This window comes from Eublepharis macularius, chromosome 15 (assembly GCF_028583425.1).
Source record: "Eublepharis macularius isolate TG4126 chromosome 15, MPM_Emac_v1.0, whole genome shotgun sequence".
Lineage (NCBI taxonomy): Eukaryota > Metazoa > Chordata > Lepidosauria > Squamata > Eublepharidae > Eublepharis > Eublepharis macularius.
This window is the reverse complement of record NC_072804.1, coordinates 49,367,004-49,394,466: the sequence shown is the minus strand read 5'-3', so window position 1 is coordinate 49,394,466 and position 27,463 is coordinate 49,367,004. Positions and strand designations below refer to the sequence as shown.

The 27,463-nt window shown below is 44.0% G+C and overlaps 1 protein-coding gene across 1 annotated transcript; it reads right to left on the bottom strand.

The window, feature by feature from the left end:
• Window positions 1-2,444: 2,444 nt before the first annotated feature.
• Window positions 2,445-23,330, bottom strand: LOC129342974 (uncharacterized). The gene is made up of 3 exons (XM_054998932.1): window positions 23,307-23,330; window positions 21,114-22,357; window positions 2,445-3,663 (listed from the first exon to the last, which is right to left on the bottom strand). Exons 1-3 carry the CDS (start codon window positions 23,328-23,330, stop codon window positions 2,445-2,447), a joined length of 2,487 nt encoding a protein of 828 aa, XP_054854907.1.
• Window positions 23,331-27,463: the final 4,133 nt, after the last annotated feature.

Below are 27,463 nucleotides of genomic sequence, written 5' to 3'. Positions count from 1 at the left end.
AACGCCTCTCTCTGAACCATTCCTTTACAGCACAACCTTATTGCCTTGTGAAAAAGCCCTCCTGAATAATTCAGTTTTACATAGTTTGCCGGTCCTGACCTGGATAGCCCAGGTGAGCCTGATCTTGTCGGATCTCAGAAGCTAAGCAGGGTCAGCTTTGGTAAGTAATTGGATGAGAGACTTCCAGCAAAGACCAGGGCTGCAGAGGCAGGCGATGGCAAACCATCACTGTTAGTCTCTTGCCATGAAAACTTCACCAGGGGTCACCATTATTCAACTATGACTTGAGGGCACTCTCCACCACCCATAGTTTGCAGAAAGCCATGCGATTGGGAGCTTTCCTGACCTCTTCAGGCAGGCTATTTCATAATGTGAGGGCCACCAGAGAGAATGCACATGTATTCCAGATGTTGATTTTGCCCATGCGCAGAATGGTATGTGCAGAAGGTCCAGTTCAGATGAGCAACGGGAGTATGATGAATAAAGTAAGTGGAGGCTGTACAGAAGCAACATGAATGAACTTTGAAAAGGCTAGGAACTACTCCAAGCAAACTGCAAAGACATTTCAAAACATGGTGGTAAAAGGAAGCTGTGGATGCTAGGGTAGATGCTGTGGCATCACATCCCTGCTGAGCTCTCGGAGTTCCAGCAAAACAGCTCAAGGCTAGCCCAGGTGAGCCTGACCTCATCAGATCTCAGAAGCTAAGCAGGGTTAGCCTTGGTTAGGAATTGGATGGGAGACCTCCAATGAAGACCAGGTTTGCAGAGGCAGGCAATGGCAAACCTCCTCTCTTGCCATGAAATCCCCACCAGGGGTTGCCATAAGTCAACTCTGACACTCTCCACCACCAAGTAATGACTAGTAACATAATACTCAGTGAAATCCTCAGGAAGCCAAAGAACAGAACGATCATCAAGGAAGTGGTCATGCCCCCAGGGGAGCCTGGCTACATTCCTGTCAATGAGTCAAGTTTTCTGTTCCTGCCACCTGATCTTAATATTTCTGTTTGATATCAAACATGGCCTCTCTCTCTCCTGCAATTCCAGACAGCATATGGCCTGAGAAGTCATGGAGGTGATCAGAAGACATGGCTCCTGCCCAGAGTTCTTCTCAGGAGAGCCAGTTTGGTGTAGTGGTTAAGAGCATGGGACTCTAATCTGGAGAACCGGGTTTGATTCCCCACTCCTCTGCTTGAAGCCAGCAGGGTGACCTTGGGCCAGTCAGAGCTCTCTCTGAGCTCTCTCAGCTCCACGGACTTCTCAGGGTGATTGTTGTGAGGATAATAATAACATACTTTGTAAACCACTCTGAATGGGTGTTAAGTTGTCCTGAAGGGCGGTATATAAATCGAATGTTGTTGTTATTAAACAATATAATTGTTGAGGGCAGGGGCTGCTGCATTAGGCAAATCAGGATCTCTTCATTCCATGGCTTCTGAGAATCCTAGTTAGCCAAAAGGGCTAATCTCTGAGTACAATTTGGGCTAACCTAGTTTGGAGGGAAATAGACTGATGGGGTGCTTACTGAGCTAAGGGAGAGGTGGCCTTGGCTCTTAGAGACAACAGAGATAGACAGGAGAGACAGAGAGACAGGAAGGGGTAAGAAGAGGGAATGCCTCACCAAACTGGTTGAGTGTCCACTAGAATCATATTAAAACAGTTGTACTGCTAAAACTATCAAGTTTATTGTTTTACTCTTATTAAACTTATCAAAGAACCATCCAGTTTGCTTGCACAACCAATCATAAACATATAAGTAATTCTGATTAAAAACGCACACTAGAAAATCACACAGAGAAAATCTTTTAGCAAAAAATCTGGTTGAGGAAGCTAGTAAAACTGAAGTTATGACACTGAGTCATTCCTATGGCAGTAATTTGGGGAACAATGGGAAGATTTGAATCAGAGATCAAATTACGTTAATAGTCAGTGACTGCATACCATGTGTCAGATAATACAAGGAGAGGTACCCTCGCCTTCCAATTTGGTGAGGCTTTGATTTCATTAGGTCCTTCTTTGCCAACTTGCCCTTCCCAGTTTCTTCTACAAAAAGGCTTTTTCTTCAAAAGCTGGCATTGCTGCAACTGTTGGGCTCAGTCTTTTTGTTGTTAAAAGCAGGCAGGGTGGGGGGAGAGCTCAGTTCAGAAATTCCAGTCCATTTTACTTTTTTTCTCCAATGTTTAGGTCCTGTGTGTTTAGTTCTCCTCCATTCGGCACCTCCGAATCTCTTTTTTGATGGGCATTTCCTGATTTTGGTTGGAACTCTTACTGCTTTGACTGAACATTTTCGGCATCATCTTCTCTATTCAGCAGAAATCAGCATGCAGAATGTGGTTCTAAAAGAAGTGTCTACCATACGTATGAAATCTAGAATCAGTTCTTGAGTTTGGCCTCTCCTTGAAACTCCCATGTTGTTTGGTTCTCCACATGGGTGTCTTGGCCCTTTACTTGTCCTGGGTCTCCATAGCTTTTGCTAGGACATTCTCTGCATCTTCCTCAACATCATGCAGAAAGCTCTTCAGTAGGTAGAAGGTGGTTACAAAAGAAAGTGCTCCACCAGTGAGAGAGCCCAACACAGGCACAAAATCAAGAGCAAATTCTACCGCCATCACTGCTCCACACACTAATGACTTAGTCATTAGATCGATTACAAATTCAGTGGTGACTTGGCTGGCCATGGGGGCTTTTTTGACAGCTGATTTCAATTCATCAATAGGTTTGCCAACACGGCTTGCAAGTCTGCAGAGGCAATCTTCATCCAAACCAAAGACCTTGCAGAAATGTATCATTGTTCCAACCAAGATGCCAATATCACAAGCAAGAGAGAGTCCTGGGACAGGAATTGCCCCAATGCCACAAGACACAAGGGCTACTTTCCATATAAGGGTCTCCATAGCAGCCTTTTTCTTCTCCAGGACTTCTCTTGAGAAAGCTGGCATTGATACAATTAAGGCATACTTCTTGAGGTCATCCAAGTCATTCGACAAGGTCTCTTGAAGGAGGGGGAAATCATACATTTTCAAATCCCAACTGGAAATGAGAAAAACCCTTGGGTTAGATTCTCCTGCTTCTGTCAGATTGTCACAACAATATTGTCTTATCTTCTCACAGGTTTTTTCCTCATTGAAATCGGCATTCCTTTTGTCAGCATTTACACTCTGATCTACTTTGGAGCGCACAAAATAATACTTCTTCTTCTTTTTCTGCATTTCTTTGGCTAGTAAGACATCATTTTCTGTGAAGCGTTCTGAAGCCACAATAATGAAGAAATCATACTTCTCAAAATTTACCAGCCGCAGATATTCCTTTGCTTTAAATTTAGGTGTCCCAATTCCCGGTAGATCCCACATGGTTACTTCGGGGAACATGGGATGTGTGTATTTCTCTGGCTCCATTGTTGTTTCTGTGTTTCCCGTCTTAGCTGCACCAGGGTCCTTTTCTGTTATTCCTCGCAGGGCATTGACAATTGACGATTTACCAGCACCCGACACCCCTGTGATGCCAATATCAAGCGTAGTGCTCTTTAATAAATTCAGTTCTTCATTCATTCGTTTTGAAACATCTTGGGGATTGTTCTTTTCCAATGCAATCTTCATACTTTCCAGTTCAGCTCTTACCACTGTTTTTGAGATGGCAACCCCCATCTTGGTTCTTTGTGTTTTACTGTTTGGAGAAAGGAAAGGAAAGTTGATGAATAACTCAGTGATTTGACCGTGTTCAAAAGATACTTTCCTTTGTTAATCTGAATTTAGTTGTGTGAGAAAATGGGATTCATCAAGAGGATACTTATGTGTAGTAGCTCTGTTCACTGTATGAAACAGCCTGCCAAATACAGTCCACAGTCTGTTCCTTCCATGAAAGGAGCAAAGCAGAATTATTTCAATGCACCTTTAGCAGAAGTAACTAATGAATGTAACCAGCAGCTAAGCTAGTAGGGACAATGTTGAAGTTTTAACTTGACATATTCATGTGTTGAAGGATGTTTTTAATTGGATATGCTTATATTTTGCAAGCCACCTTGGGCATTGTGAAATGGCGGGATGGGATATAAATATTTTAAATTTAAAAAAATGAAAGCATTCCTCCACTGATGGAAAACACAATCCATACTCAGTGCATTAGGTAAAGATAAAGGTAGTCCCCTGTGCAAGCACTGAGTCATTACTGACCCATGGGGGGATGTTGCATCATGACATTTTCTTGGGAGACTTTGTTACAGGGTGGTTGGCCATTGCCTTCCCCAGTCATCTACACTTTACCCACAGGAAACTGGGCACTCAGCGCATTATACATTTAAAATATGATGCATTTAAAACACACATTGCAAGATTTCAGCTTCTTGTGCTCATTCTCTCGCATATAAAACCACATCCTAGTTTCACATGGTCTGCCTCCTTCACTCTTTCTGTCCCCAGATATCTAGAAAGTGAGCCATCAGTGCACTTTAGATGCATAATTATCCTGATGAAGCTGGCAGACTGCTGAAATCGAGATTGACACTTTTGAAATTAACCAGGCCCTTTCCCCCTCTACTTTACAAAGTATGTCATTATTTTCCCCACAACAATGATCACCCTATGAGGTGGGTGGGGCTGAGAGAGCTCTGAAAGAGCTGTGATTGACCCAAGGTCGCCCAGATGGCTTCAAGCAGAGGAGTGGGGAATCAAACCCGGTTCTCCAGATTAGAGTCCTGCTGCTCTTAAGTGACTGACCCAAGGTCACCCAGCTGGCTTCAAGCGGAGGAGCAGGGAATCAAACCCAGCTCTCCAGATTAGAGTCCTGCTGCTCTTAAGTGACTGACCCAAGGTCACCCAGCTGGCTTCAAGCAGAGGAGTGGGGAATCAAACCCGGCTCTCCAGATTAGAGTCCTGCCGCTCTTAAGTGACTGACCCAAGGTCACCCAGCTGGCTTCAAGTGGAGGAGTGGGGAATCAAACCCGGCTCTCCAGATTAGAGTCCTGCCGCTCTTAAGTGACTGACCCAAGGTCACCCAGCTGGCTTCAAGTGGAGGAGTGGGGAATCAAACCCGGCTCTCCAGATTAGAGTCCTGCCGCTCTTAAGTGACTGACCCAAGGTCACCCAGCTGGCTTCAAGTGGAGGAGTGGGGAATCAAACCCGGCTCTCCAGATTAGAGTCCTGCCGCTCTTAAGTGACTGACCCAAGGTCACCCAGCTGGCTTCAAGTGGAGGAGTGGGGAATCAAACCCGGCTCTCCAGATTAGAGTCCTGCCGCTCTTAAGTGACTGACGCAAGGTCACCCAGCTGGCTTCAAGCGGAGGAGCAGGGAATCAAACCCAGCTCTCCAGATTAGAGTCCCGCGTTCTTAACCACTACACCAAACTGGGAGTGGGAAAAAACTCCATGTACCCCAAATGCATAACCCTTCTTGTACTTTTAACAGAAATTGGATATGCAGAAATCACTAGGGTGCTTTCTGTGTAGTGTTGCCAACCTCCAAGTGGGACCTGGAGATCTCCCAATATTACAACTGATCCCTTGACTACAGAGATGGATAAAATGGCAACTTCAGAGGGTGGGCTATATTGCACTGCGTCTGACTGAGGTCCCTTCCCTTCCCAAACTCTGCCCTTTTCAGGCTTTACCCCCAGATCTCCAGGAATTTCCCAACCCGCAGCTGGCAACCCTATTTTGGTGGAAGAGAGTCACATGATCACCTGCTAATGTTTGCAAATCAAAATGTTCTTTACAGGCACAAGGTTAGGAACCAGTGGAAACAACTGGCAACACCTGTTAGGCTGGGGGTTTTGTTCGTTTTTCGGTTCGTCACTGCAGACTGCCTGGCACCGATCAATCAGTTTTCTAGTCAATGGGGGATGGGCTTTCTACTGCCCTGGAAGTGACCTTCTGCTGCCCCGGAAGTGAAGTTTTCATGAACCAAACGAACCGGCTCCCGAACCGGGACGAGTACGTGAAAGTTCATGGTTCGCAGTTTGTGAAATGCAATGAACCATGAACTGCAAGGTTTTTTGGGGGGGGGGGGGGGAGGTTCAGTTCATGCTCGCCTCTACTCATAGAATCATAGAATCATAGAGTTGGAAGGGACCAACTCCTGGAATTACTCCTGAAATTACAACAGATCTCCAGATGACAGAGATCAATTTCCCTGGAGAAAACGGTTGCTTTGGAAAGTGGACTCTGTGGGATAATATACTACTGAAGTCCGTCTCCTCCTAAACCCTGCCTTTCCCAGGCTCCTCCCTCAAAATCTCCTGGAATTTCACAAGCCAGAGTTGGCAACCTTTTTTGCAACTGGATTTTCCTGTGTGACACATCTTTCCATTGATAAAAATCTGCACTTGATGCATTTGATTTTCATAATGGAAGAGGGGATGGTTGTATTAAAAAACATACTGCAAGGGTTACCTTCCCTTTGGCTTTTCCCTCGATCCTCCAAAACTATTGGCCCAGCATGATGTTCTATTGCTACACTTGTCCCTGTATTACTTGGGTATGAACCCCACCAGCTAAGGCAATTTCAAATGTTGTCTGTTCCTGGTCAGACTGTGTGGAATTACTGGCAAAGAAACCATCTAATTTCTGCCTTTAGAACTAAGGTTCTAATTATAGTTAGGAGAAGTTGTCCTAATTCCTTTTTACTTAGTTTCTCCATGAAATCCAACAATCCTTTTCCTCTTTTTAGGAATTTGGAGTGAATTTCTAATAGATTCCCTTTTTATCAAAGAGAAATTTGAAGATAGGAGGGTTTTCCTCAGAGGTAATATAACACCATCACACTCTGATGCCCCCCCCCCCCCCGCCATGTCTCCCCCCAGTATCCCACCAGTGGCTGGCAACCCTATATCCTGCTGATTCCCTTGAAATAATTCAAAAAATCTGCACTTCACGCTTCAGATTCTTTTGCATCCTGAATCTAGACATTACCCCTACTAGATAGTTTTAAAGCAGCTGTTGAAGCATGATTCATTTGGCTACGATGTTCCTCCAGCAACACTGAGGTGACAGGGATACCTTGGTGGCGAGACACTTGATTAAATTTTAGAAGTTTAAATCATGTTTACATGAAAGTTAGTTCTCTTTTTTTAGCACTTCAGACTGCTTTATAGAAATAGAAGGCTAAAATGGTCCAAGCACCACCTTTTCTTTTCAGTCCACCAAGCTGGTCCAAAAAGATTCTCTTACCTTCTGTGAAGCCTTTGTTCAGACTGACATGTAGCTCTTCAGCTGTGTTGTGCAGAACTATTATAAGACCCTTTTTATATTCTCTAGAATCTTTCAGTTTTGAAGCATACCTTGTTACTGAAACCTTCTGTATTTTATGGCACAAATGAAAATTTATAGATTTACCGAAAATGAGAGATAGCAGATTTATTTTTCTGGGAATACAGAACCCTTAGGTCCCCTCCCTTTCTTAAATCCCCAAAGGTGGCAGAGGTAAATAACAGTGTTCACTGTGTAATCAATTGTTAATTTTTACCTCTCCTTTGCTCCAGGGAGCTCAGGGTGTGGTACAGTCTCCCCTTCTTCGTTTAGCCTCACATGTTTTTGAGAGGCAGATTAGGCTGAGAGCCTACGTGAGTCTGTTCACTTGCCAGGCAAGTGTAATCCAGCACTTGTAGCTTTGCTCTCAGAGTTCAAGGTCATCCAGGGAGTTTCATGGTTGAGTGGAATCTGAAACTTGCATCTCTCTTAGGTAAAAGGTAGTCCCCTGTGCAAGCGGCGAGTCATTACTGACCCATGGGGGGACGTTGCATCACGACCTTTTCTTGGTAGAGTTTTTACAGGGTGCTTTGCCATTGCCTTCCCCAGTCATCTACTCTCTTATTGCAGCCCATTATCCTATTCATTACACCACACACCCAGTTCTCTGTACTTTATTTTGAGTATTTCTCGCTAGGTCGATGTATAAAAGACTGCCAGAAATAGTGGCTTTTAGCTAAGTTTTTTGTAAAAGTTTTTTTCCCTATTGCTGACAGGTTAAGTTCATTTTTCTGATACCGACCCAGACCTCCACTCTATCAGCAACTGATATATAGGGGTCACTTGAGCATAACCGTGGGAACTATCAACTTATGCCATAATTTAGTTCACTTTGTAAAGTTATCACTTAATCTTGCTCTTTTTTTCAGGTGCCACTAGCATTCTATTTATTGTTCCTCCCTAACATAATCGAGAAACTATATTTCTTCTTCCACATGGCATGCTATCTATTCCAGTATCTGAAGAAGTGAGCTGTGGCTTACAAAAGCTCATACCCTACCACTAATTTTTTAGTCTTACACATGCTGCTGGACTCTTGCTCTTTTCTACTACTACAGACCAACAAACACAGCTACCTAGATTGATCTACTTCAGTACAATAACATCAGGATGTGTCCAGCAGCACCTAAGAGACCAACCAGATTTTCAGGGTGTAAGCTTTCGAGAGTCAGAGCTCCCTTCTTCAGATAAAAGGAGGAGTGGAAATCCCTGTATCTGAAGAAGGGAGCTTTGACTCTCTCAAAAGCTGAGACCCTGAAAATCTGGTTGGTCTCTAAGGTACTGCTGAACTCAAATCCTGCTGTTCTACTGCAGACCAACACAGCTACCCACCTGAAACTATACAATACAATAAAGTTCCATCTACGTCTAGATAATAAAGTTTTTACGTAATATAGTCTCTTCACACTATACTATACTATACTATACTATACTATACTATACTATACTATACTATACTATACTATACTATACTATACTATACTATACTATACTATACTATACTATACTATACTATACTATACTATACTCAGGGCTTTTTTTCTGGGAAAAGAGGTGGTGGAACTCAGTGGGTTGCCCTCGGAGAAAATGGTCACGTGGCTGGTGGCCCCGTCCCCTGATCTCCAGACAGAGCGGAGTTTAGATCGCCCTCTGCATCACTGGCTCGGAGGGTGATCTAAACTCCTCTCTGTCTAGAGATCAGGGGGCGGGGCCACCAGCCATGTGACCATTTTCAAGAGGTGCCGGAACTCCGCTCCACCACATTCCAGCTGAAAAAAAGCCCTGACTATACTATACTATACTATACAGCTCCATCTACATCTACATAATAAAGTCTCTTCACACAAGGGCTTTGTATCATACTAATAATAGGAATTCTGCACCTCCCATGTCCACACAAGGGCCGATTCCAGATGACTAACCGGAAGGCGCTTCATGCCACCATGTTCCGGATCGCAACGAGGAAAACGTGAAATATCGCGTTTTCTCACACGAGTTTGGTGTGACGTCGCACCAAACTCGCTCGAGAAAACGCGATATTTCGCATTTTCCCCATCGCAATCCGTAACATGGCGGCATGAAGCGCCTTCCGGTTAGTCGTCTGGAATCGGCCTAGATCTTTTCTGTTTGTGTCCACAGCCCATGGGGATACATGGCTTAAGCCGCCGCTGCCCCCTCTGCCCCTATGTTTTCAAATCCTCAAACTGCCCCATGGAGTTGCTTTTGGCTCCACTTTGGGTCCTCATTCAGAAGGATGGTGGGGTATAAATCAAATAAAAAAATAAATAAGTCATGTAAGTAATATGATTTTTACAGTGGAGCCAATGGCAGCTCCATGGGGCAATCTGATGATGCAAAAACACCAGGGGGCAGGGGCAATTTTTTAAAAAATCTGCGTTTCCTGCATGCTCTGGTTGCAAACATAAAAAAGCTAGCGTGCACATAGGAGCCACAAAACCTCAGTTCCACATATGACATAAATTTATTGTGCTGTTCCTCAACAAATATGAGGACTTTGTAGTGTATAGATAGGCACTAAGGATGGGATTTACCAAAACTTTCTGATGTATTAACTAGCCAAGTCTGAGTCTCTCTATAGGAGACATCTTACCGAGAGCCGAAGGAGGGTTTGTTAATTTCCTCTTCACCTCCATAAAGGGGTGGGAAAATTGAGAGAGCCTTCTGGGCAGCAAAGACGAAATTAACAACCCCTCTGAAGATCGATCTCCGCCAGCTCTGTCTTTTAAAACTATGCTTCCCAGCTAACATTGCGTCTCTCTACACTTGAGCATCCCTTGTAAGATGTCTTATGTAGAGAGACTCATTATGACACTGTTCGACAAGTGGTTTAGAGTTGTGAGCTCGGCCACGGAATGAGGAGCAAGGGCAGAGAAGGAGTAGCCCCTTGGAGTCTTCCAAGCTGGAAACCAGTTATAATTTTCTGGATGACTTTCCTTTATGACCTGGTGGAGAAACAACTGCATCCTCTGATGTGCTAATGGCTTGCTATTGGGCAAGTGGCTCCAAAACTCAATCCCAGACTGGTTAGTTTAGGGCAGCAGAAGAGCAAAGGGGAAGTGTGGACCAGTATTGGGGAGGGAAGAAATGGAACGTGGATGGAAAAGACAGGAAAAGGCGGTGGCAATGGGAGGAAAGGGTAGAGAAAGGGGGTTGGGGGCAGCAATCAGAAGCCAGAGGACAACGCAAGCACCAGTGAGGGAATTTTCCTGTGAGTTTCTCACTGGCCCTTGCTTGTTGTTACTAATTTCTAACCTACATTTGTTCTAAAGAGAACAGGCAACATATGTCGTTCTCTCTTCTACTGTTTATTCTCACAACAATCCTGTGAGGCAGGTTAGGCTGAGAGAGAACGACTTTAGATCCAACTACCGTTTCCCCTAACAGAAGCTACTCCTGTCAGCAGGACAGAACATTCCTGCCTCCCCACCTCTTGCTGTATCCCACTGATTTCCCTAAAATGCTGTTCTTGGAGAACAGGTACCACCAGGGCTTTTTTTCTGGGAAAAGAGGTGGTGGAACTCAGTGGTGAAACTCAGGACTGCACAATGACATCACTTTGGGTCAGCTGGAATGAGGGGGGAGTTTTTTAAAATTTAAATTTCCCTTGGCAAAAATGGTCACACGGCTGGTGGCTGGAGCAGCGCAGAGGGCAATCTCAACTCCCCTCTGTCTAGAGATCAGGGGGCGGGGCCACCAGCCATGTGACCATTTTCAAGAGGTTCCGGAACTCCGTTCCACCATGTTCCAGCTGAAAAAAAGCCCTGGGTACCACACACACCACCACCATCACCACTGGGACAGGAGATTAGGGTTATGGAGCAGAAGGAAGGAGCTGGCAGAAATGGTTCCCTTTCCATTCAGAACTGATACAACCCAATGACGGGCTCAAGAACATCCAATGAACTTCGTGGTTGAATAACAACTTGAAACTAGGTCTTCTTGGTTTTGATCCATTACCCCACCTATCATACCACCCAGTTTTGTGTATTTCCAGTTATACATATGTATGGGCTTCTGTTGATTTTTCCCACCATAATGAAAAGGTCCTCACGGCATGCTGTAAAATTAGTACGGTCATATATTGACTTTCACCTGATAAAGGAGTTCACACCATCTCTTCATTTACTGGAACCCTCAGGAAGCATTTTACACCTTTGAATGACGGGTGGAGCTCGTTTGCAGGTGATTCAGTTTCATCTCTACTAACCATGACATTTGTTTCCTGTTGGAAAATCCCCCTCCTGGGCCCAGCCTTTCCCTCCAAGCTCATAAGAACTGAGGTTGCGAACACCCACTCTTGACTGCACTCATTCTTGGGTGGACTCCCTGACCCCTGTACTCCAAACAACTAGTAATGGAAGGAAATAACCGTGCATTTGCAAAAAGATCTGATTCTTGAGCTTGCTACATTCTCATGCTGAAAGAATAGTTCTCTTTTTTTAAAAAAAATAATATTTAAGGGATAGATGAAAAGGAGGAGGTGGTGGTGGAGAGGGTAAAACAGGCAAAAAATAAAATTGAAGCATGACAGTGTCTGCTGCCTTGAACCGTCATAATTTTTTTTAGCTAGATAAATTTCATAGAATAATCATAGAATCATAGAGTTGGAAGGGGCCATACAGACCATCTAGTCCAACCCCCTGCCCAATTTATTGTATATGACCATTGGCCTTTACAAAGCAAAACACATAAACAAATTACAACCATAGAATTTTTTAAAAAAATTAAAATACCAGGCAACATTAAAATTATTCAGAACACAGGGAAGCACAACACAAGCAAAACACAAGACCTGGTGTTACTGTTCGTACTGATGAGATGCTGTCTTAGCAACCGCACTTGCTCTTATCTTTCTAGTGGCCAAAGCAAAAAGAGCCACTTTATAGGATATGGTGGCATCTACATCAGATAACATGTATGCTGATTTGTCGGAGTCAGAGAGGAAATGCATGTCATTTAGGATCTTGGACAGGAATGTATTTCTGGGTTCCATATATAAGGGGCAAGCCAGGACAGAGTGCAGAAGGTCCTCTAATGATCTACTGCATAAACAAATGCAATGCTCCTTCAATTTCTTGGAGTACCAACCTAAAAGTAACTCACTTGGCATTGTTTGGAACCTCAATGATGTAAATGCCATTCTGAGGTTGTGATTAGTAATCTCAACCAAGTAAGAGGCTCTAAGATGGTCTTTTTAAATATTATTTATCCTACTGGCTACTGACTTGCTTTTATCATCTTCTTAGGTTTCTTTTGTTGTTAACCACCTTGAGCAGGAAGAAAAAAATTCCTAAACAACAAGGAGTAAAGGGGATTGATGATAAATGCTTCCTTGAGAATGGGAGTTGTGTCACTTGGGCTCAAAGAGGATGGGATTAGATCTGATTTGAAAAAGCCCTCCCTGAATCATAATAGGTTGGAGAACTTCTGGCCAGTCTTCAATCTTCCATTCCTGGGTAAGGTGCTAGAGTAGGTGGATGCTTTCCAACTCCAGGAGCTTCAGGCCAAGATTTGGAACAGAGCTTGCTCAGATCACCTTGGTTGATTACCTCCACCAAGAAGAACTAGGCAGGGGGACTGTGACCCTGATGGTCCTGCTGGATCTCTTAGTGTTCTTTGATACTAACAGTTCCAGTAACCTTTATTGGCATAATAAAAGCATCGAGAAAGCAATGGCAATGGCAATACAGTACCATTTGCCAATTTGCTGAAATACGGGCAAAATAAATTACCAGTAAATCAGAGCATGACAGCAGAGGATCTCCGACCCTGTATACATTTCCTTAGCTGGGATTCCATGCCTGCAGCAATTGTGTGTGCTGTCTTGCCTTTTCCTCCTCTCTCCCTCAAGTGTGCAGGAGTGGAATCTGAAGGAAATTAATGGCTACCTGGGAGACAAGGTCCTCTGCGTGCTGTATCCCAAAAGCTCACAGTGTTGTCAGAACATTGCTTATTCCTAATAGAAGTTCTTTGATACTATTATATTCTGCTCAGCCAACTCTTGGTGTTTGGCTTCAACCTGGGAGGTCAGTCTCAGAAGATGGAGCAAGGGGATTCCTGCTCTGCCCCTTTGCCACTGACCTGTGGGGTTCCACAAAGTTCAATCTTATCCCTCATGCTATGTAGTATCTATATGAAGTCAATGGGAGAGATCGTCATGGGGTTTGGGCTGTGTTGCCACTATTATGCAAGGGATACACAGCTCTATCTTTCTTTTCCACCTAATTCCAAGGACGTTGTTGATGTTTTAACCAGTGCTTGGAGTTAATAATTGATTGGATGAGGTAGAAAAAGCTGAAACTGAATCCTGACAAGGCAGAGGTTTTCTGGGTTAGTAGAAAGGCAGACCAGGAACTCCTCTCTTGGGTAGAGTTGTACTTCCCTTGAAAAGACAGGTTTGCAGGTTGGGAGTGCTTCTCAGCACAGCAGTCATCTTAGAAAAACAGGTGCTTTCTGTGGTTCGGAGTGCTTTTGCCCAGCTTTGGTTGGTGTGTCACTAGCAAACACGGCAATTACAGGTTAACAGCAACCAACAAAGCTCCTAATCCCCATAATCAGGGCTTTTTTTCAGCAGGAACCGGTGGAACAGAGTTCCAGAATCTCTTGAAAATGGTCACATGGCTGGTAAACTCCCCTCTGTCTGGAGATCAGCGGGTGGGGCCACCAGCCATGTGACCATTTTCTCCAAGAGCAACCCACTGAGTTCCACCACCTCTTTTCCCAGAAAAAAGTCCTGCCCATAATTAACACAATTGTCATGATCTAGCTGCGCCAGGAAGGCCTAGCAAGGCCTTAGAAGCCTGTTAACAGTGGGAGTAGGCCTACCTACAATTCCCAGGAGCCCCTGGGCCATTTTGGCGCCCTTTTTGGCCTACCAAAACACAGGGGGTTAGTGCTATATAAGCCTGAGACGGGGAAAGGCCTGCGTTCTTTCTCCCAGGGAGCAGGCCAGAGGAAGTTTCTGCTAGGGGGAGAGGCCCTCACCAGGTAGGGTGAGAAGACAGGCCTGGCAGACAGAGGGACAGTGAGTTCAGTTGCGCTAGGGCCTTTTGTTTATTTTGCTTTCACCCATCTATTGTTGCTAAGGCACCTTGTTTGTTTGTTTGATATTAACTGACCTCCTTGTAAATAAATCCTTTTGTTTGTTGTTACTCTGGTGGGTCCTCTCCTCGCTCCTGTTTATTGGCCAAGCTACGGAGGTCAGAAGGGTTGGGAGGGTACTTGAGGCCTTCCCAAGGGACCCTAAATCCCAGAGTGGTGGCAGAGTAAGGTGGCTCACCCCACCTGAGGCATGACAACAATACACAACTAACTTTCTTACAATGAATGGTTAATGATTCTACTAAAGTGCAAGTGCAAACAGCTAAGTGTAAATACAAAACTACATTTCAATGTTTCATCTTCACAGGAAGTAAACAGGTAAGTATAAATTCATACATGTTTTTCCACATCTCATTGTAACCAGAGCTCATTTAAAGAGAGAGTACAGTACACTTAATACTGAAGGCTATCGCTCAATCCTAAATACTGTAGCCGTCAGTATTAAGTGCAATACTAAAGTATTTCACTTTAGTAGGATCATTAACAATTCACTGTAAGAAAGTTAGTTGTGTATTGTGTTAATTATGGGGATTAGGATCTTTGTTGGCTGGTGTGTCAGCTGTACCCATTCCTGGTTCAATCAGATCCAGCCATGCTGATGTAACTATGCCTTAGTTACATCTAGACTGGACTACTGAAATGCGCTGTACTTGGGGCTACCCTTGAAGAGCATTCAAAAGTTGCAGAATGCTGTGCCCAGACTGCCATTTTGGGCCAGCTATCGGGAGCACGTAACCCTGAGATGAAAGCAATCACACTGGCAGTGGCTACCAATCTGCTTCCAAGTACAATTCAAGATGTTAAGAGGTATTGTGCATCCTTTCATGTTGTCTCTGCCAAGTGTGCTATGGAGGGGTAATTTTAAAAACACACTAGAAAGCGGAATGAGAGAAAATAAATCCTTTTGTTCATCTGAACAACATCTCCTGCAGGTGCCGCTCTACAAATGGGCAAAACCAACAGCTGCCCAGACACATGCATTTTCTGTGGTGGCCTCTATCCTATAATAATAACATTCAATTTATATACTGCCCTTTAGGACAACTTAACATCCACTCAGAGCAGTTTACAAGATATATTATTATCCTCACAACAAACACCCTGTGAGGTGGGTGGGGCTGAGAGAGCTCTGAGAGAGCTGTGACTGACCCAAGGTCACCCAGCTGGCTTCAAGTGGAGGAGTGGGGAATCAAACCCCATTCTCCAGATGAGAGTCCTGCCGCTCTTAACCACTACACCAAACTGGCTCTGTGGAATGGCCTGCCTAAGGAGGATGGGAGAGCCCTCACACTCCTGGCCTTCCACAAATGATGCACATCTGAATTATTTAAAATGATTTCTTTACTCAGATTGGAGGGCTGTACTATAAGGAGGCAGTCTCAAAGAGATGCTTCAGTAACGAAATAGGGACCATAGACTTCAACACTATGCTGCCTTATGTGTTATCTGTGGCTTTAAGTATGTGTTCTTATGTATTACCTGTTGCCTTAAGTATGACTCTATTGGTTTGTTCTGTGTTGTCTTATGCACGTTCTAGAATTGCTTTTGCTCTATTTCAGCATTTCTTCACCTCTGTATTGGATTTTTGCTAATGTGATAGTACTAATCTCACCCTCTGTAATCCACCTTGAGTCTCAGTAAGAAAGGCAGCTGATAAATGACATATAAAAATAAATAAATGCAATGGAAACAACATTGCTTTATTCTGTGCAGCCAATCAAATCTCCATTGGCCAATCAGACATCCTGCTGGGCAAGAGCCCCACATGGTTCCGCCCACATTCTAAAAACATTGAGTGAGTGCCAGGAAAGGTGTCATTGGGCACCATGGCACCCACGGGTACCACATTGGGGACCCCTGACCTAATGGTCAGGGACGTATTCAGCTTCTGCAGATTTGGGGTGGATCAGCTGTTGATAGTCTAAGACCATATTTCTTGGGATGTAGTTCAATATCTGTGGTTATGAACTCCTTCCTTTATTAATTCTTTGTGCAGAGTGACTCTAGAACTGAATATTGCTGCATGTCCTTGGGAGATACGCAAGACATTGAAGGTTCCAACTGTATGCACCTTTAAATGGATAGGATTTACATCTGATTATGTTTGGGTTAGACCTGAACACCATGGTCCTATTCACATTTTATTGACAGCAAGTTTTATGGAAATCAATGAAACTCCGGTGAGGGAGGTGTGCAGAAAACAGCTTCCCAAATCTTACTTAAGCTATGAGGACATTTAATTTCTGCTCTCCCTACACAAGACATCCTACATATGGAAGCTTAAGTGGCTTACTTTCTGTGTCGTCTTACATACAAGTGTCCTCTGTCTCTCTAGTGGTGCATGTGTATCCACAATGGGACAACAAGTGTGAGAGCTTTCACTTGAGCATCCCCTACTTGTGTAGAGAGACTCTAAAGCTAAATGCAAAAAGCTAAGGTGTGTCTGTTTTGTATTCAAGTTGGAGCAATCAGACAAGAATCTCCTATATGTGAACTGGATTGTGCATTGAAATGTATTTATTTACTTACTTTATTTATACCCCACATTTCTCTGCAATGGGGACCCAAAGCAGCTTACATTATTCTCTCCTTCATGTTATCCTCACAACAACGCTGTGAGGTAGGTTGAGACTGTGTGACTGCCCCAAGGTCACCCAGTAAGCTTCCATGGCAGAGTAGGGATTCGAACCTGGGTCTCCCAGATCCTAGTGTGATACTCTAACCACTACACAACACGAACTCTCAGTGTTTGACACATGAACCTCTTGGTTGTCTTCACAACCACATATCGAACCTTGGTTGACACATTGGCAACCCTGAGCATTTTAAAATGTCAACCTCATGAATGGAAAATAAAATGTCTTCCAAGACTTGCTCTTGGGGGTGCACATGGTTATAACTAAGCTATAGTTAATTGGTTGAGGTACAGCGGAAAGCCAAGCTACAAGTAATGCCTGACACAGGTTGGACACTTGTCAGCTCCCCTCAAGTTTTGATGGGAAATGTAGGCATCCTGGTCTTACCGCTTGGCTCTCCATTTAATTGAAGTTTACAGAAACCCTCCCCACACACACCCAGTGGAGGGGAAGGGAGGGGCCGGCAAGAGCCCTACACCTGCACTCCCCTCCCGACTGCATGTTCTCCCTCCTATAGACTGCCACTCTGTAAACTTGAATTAAATGGAGAGCCAAGCTGTAAGACCAGGATGCCTACATTTCCCATCAAAACTTGAGGGAAGATGACAAGTGTCCATCCTGTGTCAGGCATCACTTGCAGCTTGGCTCCGTCTTGTCCTGGTTGTGATAGACTGGAAAGGGATCTGTCAGTGTTCTTCTTCTTTGCATAGACATCCTGTCCACTGGGCAGTAATCAGTGAGAGTACCTCCTTTGTGCTGGGTTTGCAGAATCATATCCTTTGAGGATTTTGGTGTATTCCAAAATAATCTTGGCAGGCCTGATTCAGTTAGCTTTCCTTTATCAGATTATTAATCTCCTAAACAGAGGAATAGCCAACAACAGTTTTCTGTTTCCTTTATGGTTATAATACACAAATAAATACTACTCAAGAAACTCCACTTCCATTTGATCCTTTATTAAAAGATAACTTCTTTTAAATAGATTAACTTACAAGACTACCATCCATTAATTCTACATAATTATTGACAGAAGAGCAATCACGCGAGTTTGTTAAATGTCTTGTCACAAGAGGCAAGCAGATTCCCCTGCAAGAGAACTAATAAAATTCAGTATTTGGTATCCCATGTTTATGAGATATCAGAACCATCTTTAATGATAGCTTATAGTCCTGCTCAAAAGTTTTCAGATACTTAGCTAATTAATAACCTTGTAATGTCTTATAAAATCAAGCACCCTAAGTTTTCTATACTCACGTGTCCTCTATAATTATATAGATGCTGTGTTAGTACATACATACATACATACATACATACATACATACATACATACATACATACATACATACATACATACATACAGGCCTGCGCCTCACCGGGCAGCATCCTTGGCAGAACCTGACATCCCTGAAGGTCCTTTAAGGCAGAAGTCAGGCAGGCCTGCGTCTCACCGTCTCAGAACCTGACAAGCCCAGCTCCCCCCCCCCAAAATAAGTCAGCCCACCCAAAAAAGCAAAGAAAAAAGAATAACCCTGAATTTAACCCTCTGCTCTCCACCCCTCTATCTTCTGGCATGAACCAGAAGGCGCAGAAGCACAGAGAAGAGGCTCCCTTCCCCGCCCCATTGGCTTGCAACCAGCCCAGCAGCCCAGCTGGTGGGAAGGGGTGCAGTACTTTCTCTGCCTCCATGGCTACTGTGGAGGCATTTACTAGCTGGCTCAATGGACTTAAATAGCCCAGTGAGGTGGGGGTGGTGCTACCCTCTCTCTGCCTCCAGGCTACCACAACACCCACCAGCTGGCTTGCTGGACTTTAGACAGCCTAGCAAGCCAGATTGGGGGGAGGGTGTATGCATGTGCTCCTCTCTATCTCTGTAGTTGCTGGAACAGGCTCTGAGAGAAGAAAATGCCCCCCAAGTATATATACCCACATGGAAGAAGACCTCCCCTTTTTGCAAAACCAAAAAAAGGGGGGAAAGGTCGTCTTCATTTTGAGTAAATATGGCAACTGCTTAAGAATCAATGAAAAGCACTGTGTGGGTGATGAAGTCCCAAATATTTGGAAGTATGGGGTTCTAATTGCCTCCTTATCAGTAAATGCTGTCACATTTGATCAGCTTTTCAGAACAAGTAGACTTCAATCCAAACTACTTACAAATTTGTAATTTGCACTATTTGTAATTAACGGTATTTCCGCCATCAAAAAAAAGAGTGGTGCTATTTTTTTAATATTTTTGTACAATGCTTTTAAATGTTTTATATGAAATGTTTTAATACTGTTATCCGCCCTGAGCCTGCTTGCGGGGAGGGCGGAATATAAATACGATAAAATAAAATAAAAATAAATAAAATACATCCTTCTTTAAAGTACAACCCTAGACAGAGGTATACCTTTCTGGGCCCATTGAAGTCAAGGGGCTTCGGAGGGTGTAACTCTGCTTAGGATAGATCGAAATAGGTAGCCATGTTAGTCTCTCTGTAGCAGCAGAAAAGGATTATGTTGATTAGGATTACACTGTAAATGATAATAAACTGTCTGCTGATGTAGATATGCTCCTACTGGATAGTTTCCACATTTTTAAATATGTCGCATCAAATTACTTACAATAGAGAGGGATGGGAATTTAGTCCTTTCCATCCATGTGGTTTTGTGATCTCCCTCTCTCAAACACACACACACAAACAAACTCACACATACAGGGCTGCTATAAATCTTCTCTACCAGTACAAATCATAGTGGGACAACATCTGCTATCTGTTTTCTTGGATTGTTTGATTCTTTTATGACTGGAGTCAGGGGTCAACAGCACATCAAGTTTCTCAGTTAAATGGACCGTTGGATTATAAATTCTCAGTGCTAAAGTGACTGGCAAGTGCTTGCTGTCCTAAGGAGCGGCAACATTTAAATGAGCCACACAGTCAAGCAATTTACACAAAACCAGAATGAAATTAATGGTGCTGGCTCCTCAGCTTGACCAGAATATAAATTCTCCAGGAATATCTTCTCTATGGTGGTGGAGAGCACCATCAAGTCATAGCTCACCTTTGGCAAACTCTGGTAGGGTTTTCATGCCAAGAGACTAACAGTGGTGATTTGCCATTGCCTGCCTCTGCAACCCGGGTCATCATTGGAGGTATCCTGTCCAATTACTAGGCCAACTTTGCTTAGCTTCTGAGATCTGAGGAGACTGGGCTTGCCTAGGCTATCTAGATCAGGGTATTTTCTCTAACTCTGGTGGTGGAGAGTGCTGTCAAGTCATAGCTGACTTATGGCAACCCCTAGTGGGTTTTTTAAGGCAAGAGACTAACAGAAGTGGTTTGTCATTGCCTGCCTCTGCAAACCCTGGTCTTCTTTGGAGGTCATCCATCCAAGTACTAACCAGGGCTGACGCTGCTTAGTTTCCAAGATCAAGCTTGCCTAGGCTATCCAGATCAGAGTATCTTCTCTAACTGCATAATTCAAAATAGATAGATTTGCTATCTAGGCTGACTGGGGGACCGCATTTTTATGAAAGTACAGCATTTCATCAGAAGGACCAACTCTGGTATTGACATCACCAGCAAACACAACTAAGTCTTACTTGAGACTGCCTATATACTCTTAGACTTTAAGCCAGTGTAGCCCAGATTTGTTACATTTGGGGAGGGGGGCTATAGCCCAGGTGAGCCTGATCTCATCAGATGACAGAAGCTAAGCAGGGTCAGCCTTGCTTAGTAATTGAATGGGAGACCTCTAATGAAGACCAGGGTTGCAGAGGTAGGCACTGGCAAACCACTTCTGTTAGTCTCCAGCCATGAAAACCGCACCAGGGGACGCAATAAATCCACTCTGGCTTGAGGGCTCTCACCACCATGACAACATTTATAGAGAGAAGCCTAAACTGATGGAATTTGAGAACTATTGCCTGCGCCTGCTGAATGAATAGTTCCAATTTTACTACTGTAGCCTGAAGTTTCCAAAAGATTTAAAAACAAACAAACAAGCCTCTATAGGTCTATCCCTTTCCTCCCCAGCAGAGGCATAAAGTCACATATGGTCAATCCATCCACTACCATCGACTCCTGTGCCAAAGTCTCTCTTGTAGTGACACAATTATAGAACCTCTATTAGAGGCGTTTCAGGGTTCATAGTCAGACTGAAGGACCATGGTGAGAACACTATGAGCATCATCTGCCATTTGGTTTAGGATGCTCCACAGCACGTAGTAGGTGGTTCCGAAGGCAATCGCTCCAGCTGCCAGGGAACCAAATATGGGAATTGTACTAGCAAAATACTCTACCACGACTACTGCTGCAGTACTAGCCCTGCTGAACATCTGTAACACCAAGCGTTTGGATACCTTTTGGGACAATGGTGACTTAATGACCGCTTTGATCTCTTCCACAGGCTGGCCGATCTTGTCAGCAAGCTGGGTGAGGGACTTCTTATCAAGTCCAAAGACCTGGCGGTACTTTGAGATAGAACAAACCAGGATAGGCACGTCACAGGCGAAACCGACACCTGGGATGGGCACAGTTGCCAAGGCACATGAGACAGCAGCCAGCTTCCAGATCTGTTCCTGTAAGGCCTCTTTCTTCTTTTGTAAGATTTCTGGAGAGATGTTGGGCAGGGCTAGGAGGAAGGCGTGTCTCTTGTGGCTTGGAAGTTCTTTCCTCAAGGTCTTTTCGAACAGCTTAAAATCATACTTGTTCAGCTCCCAGTTGGAAAGGAGAAAGACACGAGGAGAGACCACCTTTTCAGCTTCTAGGCACTCTTGGCATTTGTTGCGGATCTGCCGCAGGATCTCCTCCTCATCATAGGCTCGCGGCCGACGCCTTTTGCTGGCCTCCAGGTCCACATCCACTTTGCAGCGCACAAAATAAAAGCGTTTGCCCATCTTCTGGATCTCTAGTGCCAGTTGGGCATGGGTGGATTTGAAGCGCTCTGAGGCAATGATAATAAAGAAGTCATACCTGGAAAAGGATACGTCTTGCAGGTACGTATCGGATTTGAATCGGGGGGTGCCAATTCCTGGCAAATCCCACACAGTCACATTAGGGTGCTTGGGATATGGGTAAGGAACTGGCTTCAAGGTGGTCTCTACCACCCCAGTAGGAGCAGATCCATCATCTTCATCCCCTAGGCCTCGAATGGCATTGACAAAGGAGGACTTGCCAGAGCCGGATTCCCCCGTTACCGCAATATCTAGACGGGCGTTCTCCAAGGCATCCAAATTTTTCTGAATCTTGGATGTTGCTGCTTTCTCCATTCTCCCTCCTTGAAGATCATACTTAAAATATTCACGGTCCTCTTTGGTAATTGGAACATTTTTGCTGAAATCAGGAACATCATCAAGTGAAACCATACATTTCTTGTTGCGCTTTTCCTGAAATACAAAAGGTAGAGTATGATGCCTTAATAAAAAACAGTTATTAGTATTTTCCCATAGAGGGATACTGTATTACCTAAGTTTGCATGAGATGAGATACTTGGTAAGTAGCGTGTTGTAAGGGATCCCTTTAAGGAGATTTTAGCAGTTGTGCAGCCAAATGTGTTCAGTGATAAATAGCTGCTTGAAATAGGTGGAAAACACAAGGACCCATTAGTTTCTGAGAATATTGTTTCTCAATACAACAGAATGACAATCCACCTATGCATGTGAAGGGAAGCTTCAGCTGGGTAGATGTGTTGGTCTTAGTGAAACTGTAGGCTTTGAGTCCAGTGGCACCTTATGGTTTTTAGGGTATAAGCTTTTGAGAGTTATAGGCTACAAATCTTGTTGGTCTTTAAGGTGCCACTGGTCTCAAATCCTTCAGTTTCCTGTGTCTCTTGCAACACCACAAATAACTAGGATGGAAAATGACACAAAGATAACAAGTGGCATGGAAGCTGATAACATGTTGTTTGGTGAACTTGTGGCTTCCTGGAGGGGTTGGAATTTGAAAGGGGTGAACGTGTCTTTCTGACACCACGCAAACTCTTCTGGAGTCTGCAGGACATCCGCATCAATTTCATTTCCCAACTCAGAGAACTGAAGTGACAAAAGAAAAATTTTGAGAAGAGCCAAATGCAGCCTATTCTCACACTACCTTTTAAAGAATTTGGAAGTACTTCCTCTTCGAAATATGTATTCAGTCTCTTGTCAATTACAATCCCCAGTTCATTCTCAAGTTTCCTTTGAGTGGACAGCTGTCCTTTTGCTGTTGCAGCTATGAATCCAAGACGGTATACGGGCACACACAACCAACTGGAGATGTACACAGGCTGTATGTCTCACCTGTTTTGGGAGTATCCTTAGGGGACTTTGGAGTGGAGCCATCTGGGGGAGTGCCCACCTTGCGGCCACTGCCTGGCTTCATCCCCAGGTGGCAGGAGAACCATGCAGATCTCCTAGCAAATGGGCTGGGCTGGATGCCATTGGGCAGCTGGCAGGTGACCCAATGCCTGGATCCATGCCCTATGCTTGGCCAAAGTTCCCCTCTGCTTGATGAGAGGATCTTCTGTCTTGCATGGTGTTACTAGGTTAGCCTGACCTCTCTCTCCCAAACAGCTGTTTGTTAATTTGAAATTGCTCGTAAATCGAGAATATTTTTAGCACACTTAATCCAAATGCAATGCAGAAGCCTGGTTTCTTTGACACCTGGGTCCGGACAGGAATACACATGAATATTATCAGCATTTTGCAAATAAATTAGTAGGTCCTTTGACAGAGCAATTAATTATATGCCTCAAAGAAATTGCCAGCTTCTTGAATGAAGAGTAAAATGGAGCTGATAGCCTAAGGTTGCCAGTTTCCAGGTAGTCGCTGGAGATCTCCCAGGATTACAACTGATCTCCAGGCAACAGAGTTCAGTTGCCCTGGAGGAAAAGACAGATTTGGGGGGAAGTTAGATCCAATGGAATCATCTGCCCACTGAGCTCTTTCCCCAGGCTCCATCTGAGAAATCTCTAGGAATTTCCTAAGCTGGACTCTATAATGTTTTAGCTTCAGTTATTGCCAGCAATTTGAAATGTACTTCTTCCATAATCTAGCAAGTTCTGGACCAAAAAGACAGTTAACTTTGAATATTCTAGTAAGTATTATACAATATATAAAAAAAGAATTACTAGCTATGGTTCTTTTTTAGATGCTGAGAAAGCATTTGTTTGTTTGGAACAGTAGTATTCAATCAAATGCTTTGAAAAGTTTGGTTAGGGTACACATTTTCTATTACTATCCATCCATCTACCTGTCTGTCTATTCACTGTGTATACGTACTGTACAAACACTCAAATATTCATGACTATATCTCTTCACCATACTTTCCTTAAAGAAATAAAGACTCTTTTATCCTTTGCTCAAGATCATTAGATCAAAGGAGGTTGAAAGAAAGGAAAGGATATTCATGAATATAAAATTAGGGTTGCTAACCTGAGTGTGCATGTGTGTGTGTGTGTGTGTGTGTGTGTGTGTGTGTGTGTGTGTGTGTGAGAGAGAGAGAGAGAGAGAGAGAGAGAGAGAGAGAGAGAGAGACAGTACTATGAATCCCAGCTGACCTCTAGACCACAGAAATTGGTTCTCAAAAGTGACAACTTTGGAAGGTGAACTTTATGGTATCATACTGAGCTACTGAGAGTGGGACCACAAGTGACGCCTGACACAGGTTGGGCACTAGTCAGCTTCCCTCAAGTTTTGATGGGAAATGTAGGCATCCTGGTCTTGCAGCTTGGCTCTCCAACTGCTGTCCAATGGACTTTTCAACTGTCACTTGTCCAACATTCCGCCAAGCTGCCTACATTTCCCATCAAAACTTGAGGGAAGCTGGCAAGTGTCCAACCTGTGTCAGGCGTCACTTGTGGTCCCGCTCTCAGAGCCAAGCTACAAGTGACACCTGACACAGGTTGGACACTTGTTAGCTTCCCTCAAGTTTTGATGGGAAATGTAGGCATCCTGGTCTTGCAGCTGTAATGGAGAGCTAAGCTGTAAAACCAGGACGCCTACATTTCCCATCAAAACTTGAGGTAAGCTGACAAGTGTCCAACCTGTGTCAGGCGTCATTTGTAGCTTGGCTCTGAGTCATCTCTCCTCCCCAACCTCTGCCCTTCCCAAGCTCCATCCACAAATCTCCAGGAATTTCCCCGTCTGGAGTTGGCAACCCTACCAATGCTAGATGCAGCAGCTGCTGAAACACTAGCAAGACTGTGAAGAATTCTGATTTCAAGAATCTGCTTACCATTTCTAGCCAAGGGCTGCTTTGAAAATCAGTAGCAACAAGTTGTTGATCCAGGGGTTTTTCCTCCCCTGCTCCCCCAGAAGTTGCCTCTTATATATGCTGTGATACTGACACATGCCTGAAGTCACTGAAAGAGAAAGTAGATTTGTTTTGCAGAAACTGACCTCACTGCCTTGTTGATTGAACCAGACTGACATATCACATGTCATTTCCAAAAGGAGTTCTTGCTGGCCGCTGCACATAATTTGCAGGACTGACCTTTTCACCCTGCTGCAAATATCCTCCGATGAGAGCAAACATTCCTTAAAAGCAACTGGCCCTCAAACAGCAAGAAAAAGAAGAATATTAGGAAAGCTGTGCTGGGTGTTAAAAATAAAATCCCACCCTTAAAACACCCCCATTGGTGACTGCCAGCCAAAATGACAATGCCATATACTCCTTCAGGAAGTTATTTAAAAATCTGAGAAATCTTTCCAGTAGGATTGAAGGCACAACATAGAAACAGAGCAAGAACAGCCCTTCAGAACTGGGAATAAGCAGAGCTGGTTTTGCAAGGTAACAAAGGAAGATTTATTCTACATGCAGTAAGCAAGGAAACAGGCAACAGAGTACTGGGATTAAGGGCTGGAAATTATATCAGTCTGGTTGGAGAGATGAATCCCCTATTGACCAAAGATCTTACTGTGCAGTTGCAGAGTTCATATATCTTAAAAACTTCAAGCAGTAGTTTTAGGTGTGATTACCAGAGTTGTCTTTGCTAGACATCAGAAACAACCTTCCCCCAACCATGACTGGCTGATGAAAGTAAGGGTCAAGCTACAAGTGACGAATTACACTTGCCTGGCAAGTGAACAGACTCAGGGCCAAGCTACACATGACGAATGACATTTGAACGGCAAGTGGATTGAGTGGAGGGCAAGTGAACAGGGAAAAATACACTTGCCGTTCAAGTGTCATTCGTCATGTGTAGCTTGGCCCTCACGTGTATTCCTCCCTGTTCACTTGCGCTCCACTTGCCCACGTAGTGATCAAGTGGAGGGCAAGTGGAGGGCAAGTGAACAGGGAGGAATACACGTGAGGGCCAAGCTACACATGACGAATGACATTTGAACGGCAAGTGGATTGAGTGGAGGGCAAGTGAACAGGGAAAAATACACTTGCCGTTCAAGTGTCATTCGTCATGTGTAGCTTGGCCCTCACGTGTATTCCTCCCTGTTCACTTGCGCTCCACTTGCCCACGTAGTGATCAAGTGGAGGGCAAGTGGAGGGCAAGTGAACAGGGAGGAATACACGTGAGGGCCAAGCTACACATGACGAATGACACTTGAACGGCAAGTGGATTGAGTGGAGGGCAGGTGAACAGGGAGAAATACACTTGCCGTTCAAGTGTCATTCGTCATGTGTAGCTTGGCCCTGAGTCTGTTCACTTGCCAGGCAAGTGTAATTTGTCACTTGTAGCTTGGCTCTCAGGGCCAAGCTACACATGACGAAAGACACTTGCCTGGCAAGTGGATTGAGTGGAGGGCAAGTGAACAGGGAGAAATACACTTGCCATTCAAGTGTCATTTGTCACTTGTAGCTTGGCCCTCAGATACCTAAACCTTGGTGAAACTAATGGCCTACCAGTTAAACACAGATACTTCCAGACTAGAATCATATGGACAAAGGTTGTGCAAAGAATGGATCTTGTAGTAAAGTGTGAGAAATAGAGTTCTTACTTCTGCGTGGTTTTTAATGGTTTGCTAGACATGTTGAATTGATACCTACTGTTTATATCCTTTCCGTTTTGTGCATTTTTACTTCATTGGATAAAATCGTTTATTTTATTTAAGACCAAGTCATCATCATCATTTTTATTACAGTACCAAGACCAATATACAAAAATAATGTTACCAAACCACTTATCAATAAAAAGAAAAACCATCTGTTTTTCAAAAACTTTTAAAATACATTTCACGCCATTTAAAAATTAATGTACAGAATCCGGCTACTCGCCATGTGAACATGTGGTTTTTATCGGCTAAGAGCCAGCAGAGCTTTGCTTTATTTGTAGTTATATGACTGGGAATCCTATTTAATAGTGGGGTCATAATTTTTAAACGAAACTCTCCATAGAATGGGGAACTGTAGAACATGTGCTCTGCAAACTCCATCTCTCCCAAAGGGCATAGACATAGCCTTTCTGCATAGGGGATTTTGTTGTACCTACCCTCAACAACCAAGACTGGAGATATGGGGAAAAGGTTCGCCAGGTCCCCTCACCCTCCTTTCAGGAGTGT